General features: G+C 39.9%; 1 protein-coding gene across 6 annotated transcripts in view; it reads left to right on the top strand.

Annotated features, from left to right (window-relative positions):
• Window positions 1-13,305, top strand: part of phactr2 (phosphatase and actin regulator 2) — a 55,526-nt gene that overhangs the window by 32,893 nt on the left and 9,328 nt on the right. For 4 of the 6 annotated variants that reach the window (XM_081616223.1, XM_081616221.1, XM_008429203.3 and 1 more), the window contains 9 exons: window positions 7-150; window positions 1,396-1,656; window positions 5,278-5,815; window positions 7,213-7,391; window positions 7,801-7,957; window positions 8,292-8,347; window positions 10,634-10,695; window positions 10,966-11,103; window positions 12,602-12,678. In XM_081616223.1, coding sequence (XP_081472349.1) covers window positions 7-150; window positions 1,396-1,656; window positions 5,278-5,815; window positions 7,213-7,391; window positions 7,801-7,957; window positions 8,292-8,347; window positions 10,634-10,695; window positions 10,966-11,103; window positions 12,602-12,678 — 1,612 coding nt within the window. The remainder of the gene's footprint in view (window positions 1-6; window positions 151-1,395; window positions 1,657-5,277; window positions 5,816-7,212; window positions 7,392-7,800; window positions 7,958-8,291; window positions 8,348-10,633; window positions 10,696-10,965; window positions 11,104-12,601; window positions 12,679-13,305) is intronic. The other 2 variants (XM_081616222.1, XM_081616224.1) reach the window with 2 other exon arrangements.

Here is a 13,305-nt window from a genome sequence, read left to right as displayed (position 1 = left end):
TCTCAGATGAACCGATTAGTAGTGAAAATCTGAACGGCCATGCATCGTCCAGTTTAACTCCAGAGGAAGTCAAAGTGGACATCGAGTCTCCTGAAGCTCTGGTGGAGGAACAAGCCGCTGGACCAATCAGCACAGAGGAGAAAACATCAGGTAGTTTGGTTTTCTTCTTTTTATCCATTCCTGTTTAAATTGTTGCTCTGACCTGTTGAGCTGAGGCGAATTCCCATCTCTACTTCTCTACTTGTTAAAGGTTTAGACGTGACGGGACTCCCGTTTCTCCTCATTTTCAGAAAACATTTCACGACCATAATAAATACTTTTCTCATCCTCAGTTAAGATAACTCTGGTTGTTGGTTGTCCTGTAAATTGTTCCTGTTTTATTAAGAAAAGGTGCAACAGTCGAGAGATTTTTCCATAGTTCTGATCCAGCAATATAGATTTTAGTCGAAATTGATGACTTTATAAAGAGAAGTCTGACGTCTTCATTTTGAAATACCTCTGTGATGCTGAAAACTGCATCCCTCACTAACAACTTTCCCAATGAAGAACATTTTTGTCAGCACAATCTTTTAACTTTTAAATCTGATGCATTTACTGATCAGAAAATTTAACTGAATATGGCCGGTCGAGGGTAAAATGAGCCGATTCCAGTCACCAGCCAATTTCTCGGTACGTCTCCACTAAAAGGCACTTTACCACAAAATGCCAGAATCAGATCTGTAGAAGATTGTTGGGTCATCGTTGCTATAGCTCCCCTGGGCCAAACGAACTGCTAAGACCATTTTTTGTTTTTTAAACGGTTAATTTTCGTTGTCCAGAATATTTTTTCAGTCTTTAGTAGGTTTTGAAACTACGCATTGCATTTGTAAATGTGTCCGTTCTCTCGCTAGCGTTGACCTCTCTGAGGGATCAATGAAGGAGCCTAATGTGTTCAAACTGATAATGCCATTACATCAGCCTCCAGCAGGGAGCCACAGTCCGAGCAGCGCAGCATCTCCTCCTCCTAATGCGTCCCACTCTCTCAGGCCTCTGCTCCTCAGACTGATGCTGCTTAAGTGTTGTGATGTTGTCCTCTCAATTGCGTTAGCATTGAACTTGTAGCAATTTGCCAATAGTCAGAAAGCCAAAGGGAGCAGATTTAGCAAATAAAGCAACAGATACCATGAGAGCTGGGATGCTGGGAAAGTAATGCACATACATCATCTATCAAAGTCTATTTAAAGGCGTCAGCTCTTCTTTTTTTTTTCCCCCCAACACCACCTCTACTATTTTTCACAGTCTATTGCTGCCTGCATGCCAGCCTGTTCATCTCTTTGCAACAATGCAAATGCACAGTGTCTTTTTAATTCTACAAATTCTTCACTTCTTCCTTCCTGCCTGTTCTGAACTGCTCAGAAAGGTGCGTGACTAAACCACCTGCCCGGACAAACCAGGTGCGACCTCGAGACGCTGCAGCTAAAAAACAGCAAAGTGCCGCTGCGGCCACCACCGCCACCAGAGCCGGTGGTGCCACCGCCACCACCGCCACCACCGCAACGCGACACAAAGAAGGTGCTCCAGGAGCTAAAAAGGCAGCTAAAACCACAGGCAAGGCAGGCGCATCCACGCAGGCTAAAGCTAACCCACGGCACACTAACACCACAAGTCGAGGGGTTGGTAAGTTCAGCTGGATGAGACTGAAGCCCGCGGTCCCCTTGAGAGCTGCTGCCTCCCTGCCTGCCTGTCTGCCGCCCTGCATGGAAAATGTGCCGTATCCCTGAAGAACTCACCAAGTAACGCGGCCCTCCTTAAAATAAACTCCACCAGTTAACCACGTGTGCATGTACACCTCATCGTGCACTTGGTGTTTTGATATTTCGTCACGCTGCAACCACAAACATCTGTGTGTTTCATTGGGATTTTATGCAATAGACCAACACAAAGATGCTGCTCATTGTTAAGTTGACGGAAAAGAAAACAGGGTTTTATTTTTTGATGAACAGACAGATGAATATTTTTACTTAGGTGTTGCTCTGTGTTTATATATGTGTACAAGAAATGTGTATACGTTTTTGCACCCTAAAATGAAATCCAATGCCACAATTTGCCTTCAGAAATACAGCTAATTAATAAAGAGTCAATTCACAATTAATTAAATCTGAGAATAAATGAAGTTGTTTTCCTCAGAGTTTTTTTGGGGAACATTAGTAAAAGAAAATATCTTGAAGATATCAGAACCATCAATGCCGCAGTTGTGTAGAAGTTAAAACCCACTTAGCAATCTTGCAAACCCTGGTGTCTTCATAAACCCATTCACTTACACGTAAGCGTTTTAGGGGTGGAAGTTGAGGGGTTAAGGCATTGTTAGGTAAAACAATGTGAAACATCTGACATGGCACATTCTTTTTTGGAGATTTCACAATCATGTTCAACTGGTCTGTCAAATCCAAAGGAAACACACCGAGTCTGATGGTTGTAACATGGCAAAGAGTGACGTGTTCAAGGGGTGTTGATACCCTGAAACACCATCAAGTGTAAGTCAGGTCAAGTGGCTACAAAAACTCCCTCTAATAGAGGGGATTACCAGTCTTCCTGCAGTTGAAGTGCTTCATTTATGATCTCTGTTTTCTGCGAAAGCAGAAGTGATGGTTTGTGTGTAGCTGTGGAAACACTTCTATATTCAAGTGTGTGTGTGTGTGTGTGTGTGTGTGTGTGTGTGTGTGTGTGTGTGTGTGTGTGTGTGTGTGTGTGTGTGTGTGTGTGTGTGTGTGTGTGTGTGTGTGTGTGTGTGTGTGGATTGTACTGGTTGGATGAAATTGTGAGGGTACGTTTATCACACCTCTTCTTCTGTGTCGTCGAGTCCACAGAAGCACAAACAGCATTTCTCTAGTTTTCTCTCTAGACATTTTACTGAAGCAGCTGTACAGAAGTTGTTTTTATTTGTGTCTGAAGTTCAAACATTTTAATTTTTCTCTGGCTTCTTCTGCATGAACACAAAGACGATATACAAGCTTTGAAAAGCGGCTTTATTTCATATCACCTTAGGTGTTATGTTTCCTTTTTCTTTTTCTTCTTTTCATTTTTAACCTTGAAACATTATAGCTGGCGGTGCAGCTTTAAAAAGCACTCACTGTTTCAGGTTAAACTTCTTTTGAAGTGAGCACACAGCATCCTTTATAATCTTGATCAGCTCCTTGCATGTGTGCATATTTAGTTTTTTACCGTTGGCTACACTGTTTGCCATTGTGGAGTCACAGTACAAAGTTATGATCCATGCAAAAGCATTTTTCTGCCTTCGAATGTGCTACGGCGTCTGCTGAGGCGGCTGGTTTGACACAATCTAAACCCCAAAAATGACCAGTTTGCTGCTTTTTTACCACCTTCACCAGTTATCTAATCTGCTGGAGCAGACAGATGGAGATGTAAATATGTACACATCCGAAGCTAAACTTGGAGCAGGCAGGAGAAGAGAAAGGAAAGTCTGAATCAGAGACAAATGTCCCTCTGAGGGATTCAGTTCAAAAACTAACACGCATTTGTGGTTTGTATGGACATCCATCTCCATCTTGTACAAGCCTGGAGATAAACCAGCATCCTTAACAAGATGAACATTGCTTCTACCACTATATAGATTTTAGACAGATTGTGACATGACGCTGTATGGAGACTTGAACTCATCACCGCCTTCTTTTAACCTCCACAGCCTGCAATTTAAACACGTTTTTCCTTTAATTCCTAAGAAACAACTAAATGAAAACATGCTATTGTGCTTATTTACCATATTTTATTTGCCACACCTCGACTACAACCACTTCTTCTGCTTACATCTATCCTAGCTTCACCATGTGACCAAAAATAATACTGACACCTGGTGGCTAAACCTGCCATTGACAGTTATATCAGTACACATAAGATCATTTTTAGCTGCACATATGAGTTAATCAGCTCATCTTCTTCCAGCTATCTGAGATCAGATTGCAGAGGAAATGCTTCCAGTTAGCATGTGGAGCTTATTGTGGTGTATTTTGAGTTGACACCAGTGGGTATGAATGTCATAAACAAGACAGTTTTTCTGTAATAGTTTAAAATTATTTCATTGGATTGCGACCGAAACAAAACAATGCTGCCCCTCCTCGGCCTTTTACAAACGAAGGCTACTTCCCCTCACTTACAAGAAAAACAAATGTGGTCGTGTAGAAATACTTCCAGAAAAAAATCAACATTTTTTATAATGGTTTGTTAACTAAAAAAGTATACATCAACATCATAATACCCTTTTAAAGATGTCCAGGTGACATCCGCTGACTCCTTTTGATGTGATGAATCAGCATCTCCTCTCTTCCTCCTGTATGATGGAGCGTGTCATCTTATCTCAATGGGAATCAGCCACACTAACTAGCTTCCTGTTTGTCACTTTGGAGGACATATGATAACGCTGCTGCAGAAACCAAATTAGGCTTCTGTAAACCATGGCAGTGAGAGACAAAAATTATGTCAAATTTAGCTACAGGCGAGTTGTAATTTTTCAGATTAAAACATTGTGGCTTTTGGTGTTTTCCAATAATAGAGAGGGTTAGACCACTAACACATTTCTTACCGAATAGAGGTAAATTGGTAGAGTTCTTCACTGACGTCATGTAGTTCTATAGATCAACACATGAAATTTCCTAATCACTCATCTGATTTGGTCTTAATGAGATTCATTGTCAAATTTTACATTTGTGCATGCGTCACAGTTGTTGCTCACATTGCTTTTCCTGGAAGACAAACCGTGGTTGCAATTTGGGACATAAGTGCAACATTCCTAACGCCCTCTTATTATTGTTTTTAAGTGTAAATAAAGCAAGTTTAGACAGCAAAATAGTTGCAGAGGAGCTCTTCAGTAGTGCTGCAAACACACACAGCCTTCGCTCCTGCTCCTTTGTTTGCTCAGTGTTTTTTCTCACTTCACTGCTGAAACTCTACTTGTCAGCATCCATCAAACAAACACAAAATGCTGCATACATCCCCATCTCTGCCACTTTGTAATATCTCCTCTACAATAATTTTTTTCTTTTTTCTTTTTTTAAATATGTAAACACTATTGTGTAGCTTTACTTTATTTGCATTTTTAATTGCAAAAACAATCTTGAATATAATTTTCATTTGACTTGATCTTGACTTGTAACTTATATTGTTTGGGCTTTAATCCACGTCTTAGAAATCTGAACGATTGTATTTACAGCTTGCTTGTTTAACTCTAGCTCACTAATGTTTGGTTTTCTGATACTGACTGGAGGTTTTTCCGTTCCTCCTCAGCCAAATCCTCAAACCCAAAAAAGACGGGAGGCGCGAGTAAAGCCACCACCTCCACCACCATCACACCGCGCTCTCGGCTGCCCAAGGATACTGTGGCCCGGTCTGAAGGGACGCCTGCAAAGACCACCAAGAAACCAGATGCTTCAGCTTCTTCAGCTGAACCTCAGAAAACCTCCACAGAGACTCCTAGTCAGCCTGAGGAGCTAAAATCATCTCCGCCTTCCTCAAACAACAAGCCTCCTTCATCCAAAGCCTCAGGAAGCAAGGCAGAGGGAAATCGGGCTGTTTGTTCGAAAGCTGATCTAGAGTCTAAATCAGCTCTAAATGACGCTGCGTCAAGGGAAGAGACTCGCAAGGTTGTGGCTCCTGAGACCACAGACCAGTCCTCTCATATCAACCAGACTACAGAGGACACCTCCTTCACAGGAGACAAAGACGACGGCTCGCAGGGGGAGAAACGTGAAAGGACAGAATTAGAGGATGGGAAAGATGCGACAAAGCAAGGAGAAACAGATTGTGGTAAAGAGAACAACTCCAGGTGACGCTTATACTTATTTGCCTTTGTGTGTGCGCAAGTTTTTATTTTGTGATCATATAGTCCGATAGTATTGATGTTGATATTAATAATTCATACCATGCTAAAGTTCTGCCATATAGTCCCTATGGATATTTTTTCTGTAGCTGATTGTAAGAGGTCCAGTCAGACTCTTATTTTCTCCTGTACATAATGTTTTTTTTGCATAATCATAGACACAAATGACACAAGATTTGAAGAAATACTGCTTTTAAAAAAGTACTGCAACAATTCACTTTCAAAAGTCACTTAGTGAGTAAATAATCTCCTTGTATGTCATTTAATCTCGGTAATCTGTTCTGTGAAGATTGCAGAAGTTTGATGAGCACATTGGAGAGTTCGAAACATTTCATAGAGTTCTGTTCAAATCATCTTCTGATAACAGAACAGGGATGGTACATTGGTGAAAATACCAGACACTCCTTTTCCCTGAACTAAACGGACACGTCAGGAGAATTTATTAGAGAAGGCAGAATGTCCAGAGTAACTTTGCAAGAGAAGTTAGTGAAGTTAAAAAGTGAGTAAAGCTAAAAGCAAATCATTCCTGAAACATCTGCTTGAAGACTGAAACAGAGGTTGACTTTGCAGCAGGCCAACAACCCCGAACATGCAGTCAGTGCTCTAGATCAGAGCGTAACCATGTGTTAGAATGGCCTAGTTAAAGTCCTAAATCCAATTGAGAATCTGTTACTCAGACGCTCAAGCCGAGAGCAAAAAAGCTCACAGCTTGAGCTTTTTTGCCAAAGAGAAACTGTATGCATTTTATTTTTTAGATTTGCTAAGCTGCTGTAAATGTATCGGGTTTTATTTTCAGCTTAAGATGTAAATAAAACTGAATACATATGCAAACCACACCTTAATAATTTACAAATAAAACTCAGGGTGACAGTTATGGTTTTCCTTGCACAACACAATGGTGTGGATTTCAGTGTCGGTCCGTCGCTTTAAGTGCTAATAAAATCCAATGGCTTGTCTTTTTTTTATTATAATGTAACAAAATAAAAAGTTCAAAGTGTATGAATTCTTCTGCAATGAACTGTCAAACAGTCAATTTGTTAAATAACTTAATCATTTGCCCATGTTTGAGCTAGGAACCCAGGTTGTGGGTTCCTAGCTCATCAATAGTTGTGTTATTGGCACAACACAACTATTGATGTGTTATTGGCCTGTTAATGGCCTGTCAATGGCCTGTTATTGATGTGTTATTGGCCTGTTATTGGCCTGTCAATGGCCTGTCAATGGCCTATTATTGATGTGTTATTGATGTGTTATTGGCCTGTTATTGGCCTGTTAATGGCCTGTCAATGGCCTGTCATTGGCCTGTTATTGATGTGTTATTGACCTGTTATCGACCTGTGCAGGTCAGCAGCGGGCGATTCGGAAAAGCAGCCAGCTCTGAGCGTGAAGATGGACCAGGCTGAGGCGACGGTTATCCCCGATAGGCCAAGAGACAGCCAGACCAGTGATTCTGATTCGGATGGACCCATCCCGTATCGGGCCGATGATGATGAAGAGGACGACGAAGATGAATACACAAACAGTATGAAGTCAATTTATTGATGTAGTAATAAGTGTGTGACATGAAAACAAGCGAGGTGTGTTGGGAGGTTTATTTGGACTGTTCTTTCTTTTCTTTTCTTTTTTTAAGCTCATTTAAGTGAATCATAATCTGACTCACCAGTGTTCTGGCACATTTTATTTTTAATGTACCAGAACTGACATTGAAACTTTTCTCATTAGCCAGCAAGTTCTTTTTTTTTTGTCATTTTAGTCAGTTAAACTAAAATGACAAGTTCGCACAAATTTAAAAAAAAAAAAACTCGTGTACTTTATCAGCAATGCATTACTTTAATATTTCATATATTAATCGTCAGTCAATATTAAGTTTTACCTCAAGTTTTTTATTGCCTTAAGAACTCAATTTATCGATCTCTGTTCCCTCTCGTCAGACTCCTTGGCCAGCAAGATCCGCAGACGAGACACACTGAACATTAAGCTGGGCAACCGACCCAGCAAAGAGGAGTTGGAGGAGAAAAACATTTTGCCAAGAAGCTCGGAGACGGAGAGGCACGAGCTCCGCCAGCAGATAGGCTCCAAATTAGTCAGGTACACACACTGAGACTCACTAAAGGATGCTGTGAAAGTGTGGGTAGGTGCTACCTGTCATAGATTTGACTCGGCTGTGGGACAATAACAGATTGGTAATGATTTAACGGCGTTGACGTGGGTGGTGTAATAGTACCAGTGATACGCGGCGAAGCACTGAGGATGATGGCAGTTGGCACTGGATCTATTATAATCGGCAACAAAAGGTGTTAAATAGATTTTAAATGTGTTAGAATGATATTAATTTTCCTTTCTGAGGTCAGGGGAATGTTTCAGTTATATTCTATTAGCTCTTTTGTAAAAATTTCATGTGGGCATAATCTTCTTGTTTTAGACGCCTGAGCCAAAGACCCACCACAGAGGAGCTGGAGCAGAGAAACATCCTCAAACGTAAGTCTATGAAATCTTTTCCTAATCTTCATCATGTGAAGATTAGGGCAGGGTTTAGGGATATTGCTGCGCTACAAACAAACACGTTTCAGGCAAGCATAACACCAAATCCACAGAAAGGCTTTTTTTGTAGAAAACAATTTTGTCCGTTCCTTTGACGTTTGAGCTCAGCGCATAAATGCGAACCCATAAGATGATTTTCGGCGCTACTTTAGCGTGTTTTGCTGGTGCAGAGCAAATAAATTCATCCCAAGCGCAGAGGAACTCAACTTTCACAGCTGATGAGCTCAAAATGGGAGTTGGCTGACAGATCAAGTCCTGTAATTTCATTATATAATCTTGTTGTGTGAAAATAAACAAATTGAATCTTTGAAGAAGAAACAAAGAACACTTCTTGAAAATGCTAATGCACGTCCTTTGCTTGCTGCTCCAAAGGAAAACATGGTTTGTGGTCATCATTTTCTCACAGTGATAAATGAATGTGCTGGTTCATGGAGCTGAGGTGTTCTAGTTGTTCAGGGTTCATGTTGTCCAGCCTCCTTCAGCTCTTCACATAACCTCATATGCCTCCTAAATTAGACAGACAGACATCGCATCAGGGGTGTCCAAATTGTGGCCCAGGTCCCATTTGTGGCCTTTGGACAGAATTTGTCCCGTCCATCACAAGTGGTTGATGTAGGCAGAGACGTTTTATTTGAAATCAAGGTAACATTATTAACAACATAACTGTCTTACAATTGGAGATGTAAGACAGTTACATCTCACAAACAGTATGAAGTCAATTGTATGATTAATACATACTGTCATGTATGTATTCAAGATGAATACACAATGTATTCATCTTTTTATGACCAAACTTTTATAATAATTTGAACCACGTCCAACCAGAGACTTTTACTGAAAAGCCGACTTTGCTTCACTCAAATCCTGTCCTTATAACTGATGATAAATGTCTTTAATCGAACCCAAAAGTATTTGAAGACCAGATGTCTTTGTTTAAGACACCAAACACAAAAAGTTTTGGATCTACAATGAATAGCATTCCTTTCCTTCCAAACAAAACAAAATAAATGGACGACTATATTTGCTTGATTTTAGTTCTTTTTGCTTTCTTGGCCCACAAGTTCTTTTGGCTCAGCAATTTTGGCCCACAAAGTTTGGACACCCTGTGTCCAAACAGACTTGTTTGGGACTCAGGACACTGAGCAGGAATTAAATCCTCTAACTTGGAGAAGACTAAGATCACTGCGCATGTCAACTTTTTTTAATAAGTCTGTCTGAAGAGACATTGATACATGGATGGCATTTTGCTTTAGGTTTCTCAAATCGGAGAGATTTCTAAACTGAAGCCAATCTGCTTAAAGCTGCACTGGGTAACTTTTATTAACTCTGTTTTATTTATTTTTCTTACATATCTGTTAAAGCTGTTACTTTGTCGTGACAAAATGACTCAGACTCCTCTACCTTCTCCCAGTACTCCCAGAACTAACTACACCACTTGGTCAGAAACAACCAATCCAGGAGGAGGGTCTTAGCGCTGTCAATCAAGCTTGAGTATGCAACACTCGCACCCTGCTACTGCTAGCTCACCATAGGTTGTTGTAAATTCTCAGGCTTGTTAGCATTGCCACAGACGACGGCAAACAAACTATTTTCCTGTAACTGTAAGTTGACACATTGAGCACCGAGTACTTGAGCATGATTGACAGCTTTATTTGGGTGTTTCTGAGCAAGCTGTGTATGTCTACAGATGGCAGTAGGACATCTGTAGACATGTAAATAAATAATTTACCAAAATAAATCATAATTTATTTAATATAAATTATTATATTAAATAATAATTTAATATTATTTTTAACAATATTAAATTATTACAAATAATTTAATATTTTTAACAGATTATCCATCTCTTGTTATATTGTCACAACAAAGTGAAAGTTTTAACAAGTATGTTAACATATTTTTTTCTAAAAGTTACCGAAAGCAGCTGCAGCAATAAAATGTCTGGCCGGTAGTTATTTTCCCCCAACGTCAGTAGTTGCAGCCCTTCGGCTGTGTCCCTACGTCGATGGATGATGAGAATTCATATGGCAAACCAATCCAGCTTCGCTTTCACTGTCTGAGAAACAGAACAACATGATCGTATTGTGTCAAATCTTAGCGACTTATAAAATTTGAACGGTTAACGGTGCATATTTTGACTTAGGAAATCCCATGTCAAATAAAAGCAGAAGCTTGTTGAGACACGATGGGAGTGAAATGACTCTGCTTACTCTCTGCACACAGAGAAAAATGAAGCTGAGGAGAAAGAAGCCAAGCAAGAGATTAAAAGGAGACTCACCAGAAAGGTACTGTTAACATTGAGTAAACAAACACACACAAACACACACACACACACACACACACAGGGCACACTTATGGACTTTACTTTACCCTCTGAGGCATGAAAGGAGGCAGAGAATTGGCTTTTGTGGACAGATGAGCTCATCTCAGGTTCAGTAGGTGGAAGACGAGCTGAGAAATCTGTCGATTTTTTTCTCTTCTGTAAGATACTTTTTTTTTTATCTATCAAAATTTATTTTTCATACTAACGTCTCTGTTCTTGTTTGTGTGTGTAGCTGAGTGTGAGGCCTACAGTGGCAGAGCTAATTGCTCGGAGGATTCTGCGGTTTAATGAGTATGTGGAGGTGACGGACGCCAAGGATTACGACCGTCGGGCAGACAAACCCTGGACACGGCTTACTCCCGCCGACAAGGTACTGCTGTCCGTTTACTTTCCTTTGTTACTTCAGTCGTATTTGAGGGCACCTTTTTATGTATTGGACGTTAAGAATGGGCTGGTTGGCAGATTAAAGGACCAAATAATCAACCGAAGCACAAAGTTTAATACTTATACTGAGCACAGTAAGAGATAATTTAGCAATACATTTTCTATTTTTATTCAGCACAGCTGTTTTGTCTAAACAGGACCAGTAGAAACCGTCTCTTCGCATGTTTTGGGTGTTGGATGTTTTGATTGTAGTTCAGTCTATGTGCCAAGTTTGCCCCCTGCTGCTAATGTTTGGAACTGCACATCACACAAAGTTCATAAATTGGGTCACATTGAACACTAATCGGAGCGTGCGCCTAATTATAAGAGATTAGAATCAAATGCCGAAGCAATTCCAGGATTGGAAAATGTCAAATGGATTGTTTGTTTAAGGTGCAGGAGCTGTCGACCTAATCCAACTGGACTAAATAGATTTGAGGGGTAAAGTCTGGTATATTCTACTCTGTACTTCACTATATTCCCTCAAAATAAGGACATTATTATAAGGACATAATGTCCTTATTATGCTGCTCCCTTATTGTATTACTTACCATATATACGTCTGCATAAACCAGTTTTAGTTGTATTGAAATGTAATAAAAATTATTTTATTACCTAATTTTATTTGTTTTTTTATATATATATATAATTTTAGTTTTATGTTTTATCAGCAGACTTTTGCCACTTAAGTAAAATTAACCTTTTTTTTTAAAATAAAAAAAAATCTGCATTCTGAAAAGGTTTCAAAATGAACATTTCCAGTAACAGAATGAGTGGAGCAGTGATGTACTAGTACATGCACGTTCTTCCCATTATAAAAGATAAATGGATCCAAATAAACCCTAATGTTTCCCTTAGGACAGCTAATTAATGTGAAGCAGCTCGAAATTAGTCATTTTAACTGAGCTTGCTTATATTAGATTTTCCAAAACTTTTATTTCCCTTGTCTTGTTTTCCATCATGACCATGTTGACTTATTTATATTTTCCATAACTGCAGCAAACAGTTCAGTGGATATACGTCATCCTTCACAGATACTGGGACTCTTTGTGGAAATATCCCCAATATCACAGTGTTACAAGATGTTAAATAAATGTTTCTTTTTTGCAGAGGAATAATCTTGCACTGAAAAACTTTAATTTCATTGTATATTTCAAGGCGTGAGTTATGCCATGTGCTCCAACAAGGCTTCCGTTGGCTTTGGAACAGAACCAGGCCCACAGCATCACAGCTCCTCCTCCATACCTGACAATAGGCATGAGGTGTTAATCCACATACTTGTCCTTTACCTAACACTTGACGCACAGGGAACTGTTGTTGCTGAACAGCTTGGGTTATTCCAAGGGCTGTAATCTGAGTTAGGTCAGCGACTCGGGTATCGTTTTGGGGTTTAAAGATTTTCTCATCATCGCCTGTTTGTGTCTGTGCGTCCTCTGTCCCCCCAGGCCGCTATCCGCAAGGAGCTGAACGAGTTTAAGAGTCGAGAGATGGAGGTTCATGAAGACAGCAAACAGTTTACAAGGTACCCCTGCAGTCATTTCACTCCACTTAGCCTGACTCTGAGGCTTCATCCGTCAATTAGCTCAGTGAGTCCTGAAGCCGCGCTGTTTATTAGCGCTCGCTGATCAATACGTGTTATTGTGTCCTCCTAAAGCCTTTCCCACTCTCCTTGTTAAAGTTATGGTGGGTCAGTTGCAGTTCATTACCTGCCAGCGCTGATTACCTACGTTCAGATTTGTCTCTCAGATGTTGTTACACCTGAACAGTATTGGATTTGTGAGTCCGAACAAACGCGTCACAAAAAATACTTTTGTTTCCTCGTCTCATTATTGATGTAAAATAAATCTGACTCTAATTGTGGCCCTGTGGGCTTTCAGAGCCCATGTGGGAACCTTTCCTAAATTTGCCTATGTTATAGAAATTGTATGTTAACATTTATGGGCAGGAAAAAGCAGCAAAGTGGCCCATTTTAGGATCGTAAAACTGTTTTTTTCTCTCATTATGTTTATATGGCAAAGATGCTTATTAATGCTACTTTATGGCTTAGTAGAAATAAATATTTTGGCAATAAGCAGAAATTATGAGGTTTAAATCATTTTAAACACAAGATTGCATGTTTTGCACTCAAAATATCAACTAAAACAAACAT

This window comes from Poecilia reticulata, chromosome 15, assembly GCF_904066995.2.
Source record: "Poecilia reticulata chromosome 15, P_reticulata-male-v2, whole genome shotgun sequence".
Classification (NCBI taxonomy): domain Eukaryota; kingdom Metazoa; phylum Chordata; class Actinopteri; order Cyprinodontiformes; family Poeciliidae; genus Poecilia; species Poecilia reticulata.
The sequence above is the reverse complement of the archived record's forward strand: the minus strand, read 5'-3'. Positions and strand labels throughout refer to the sequence as shown.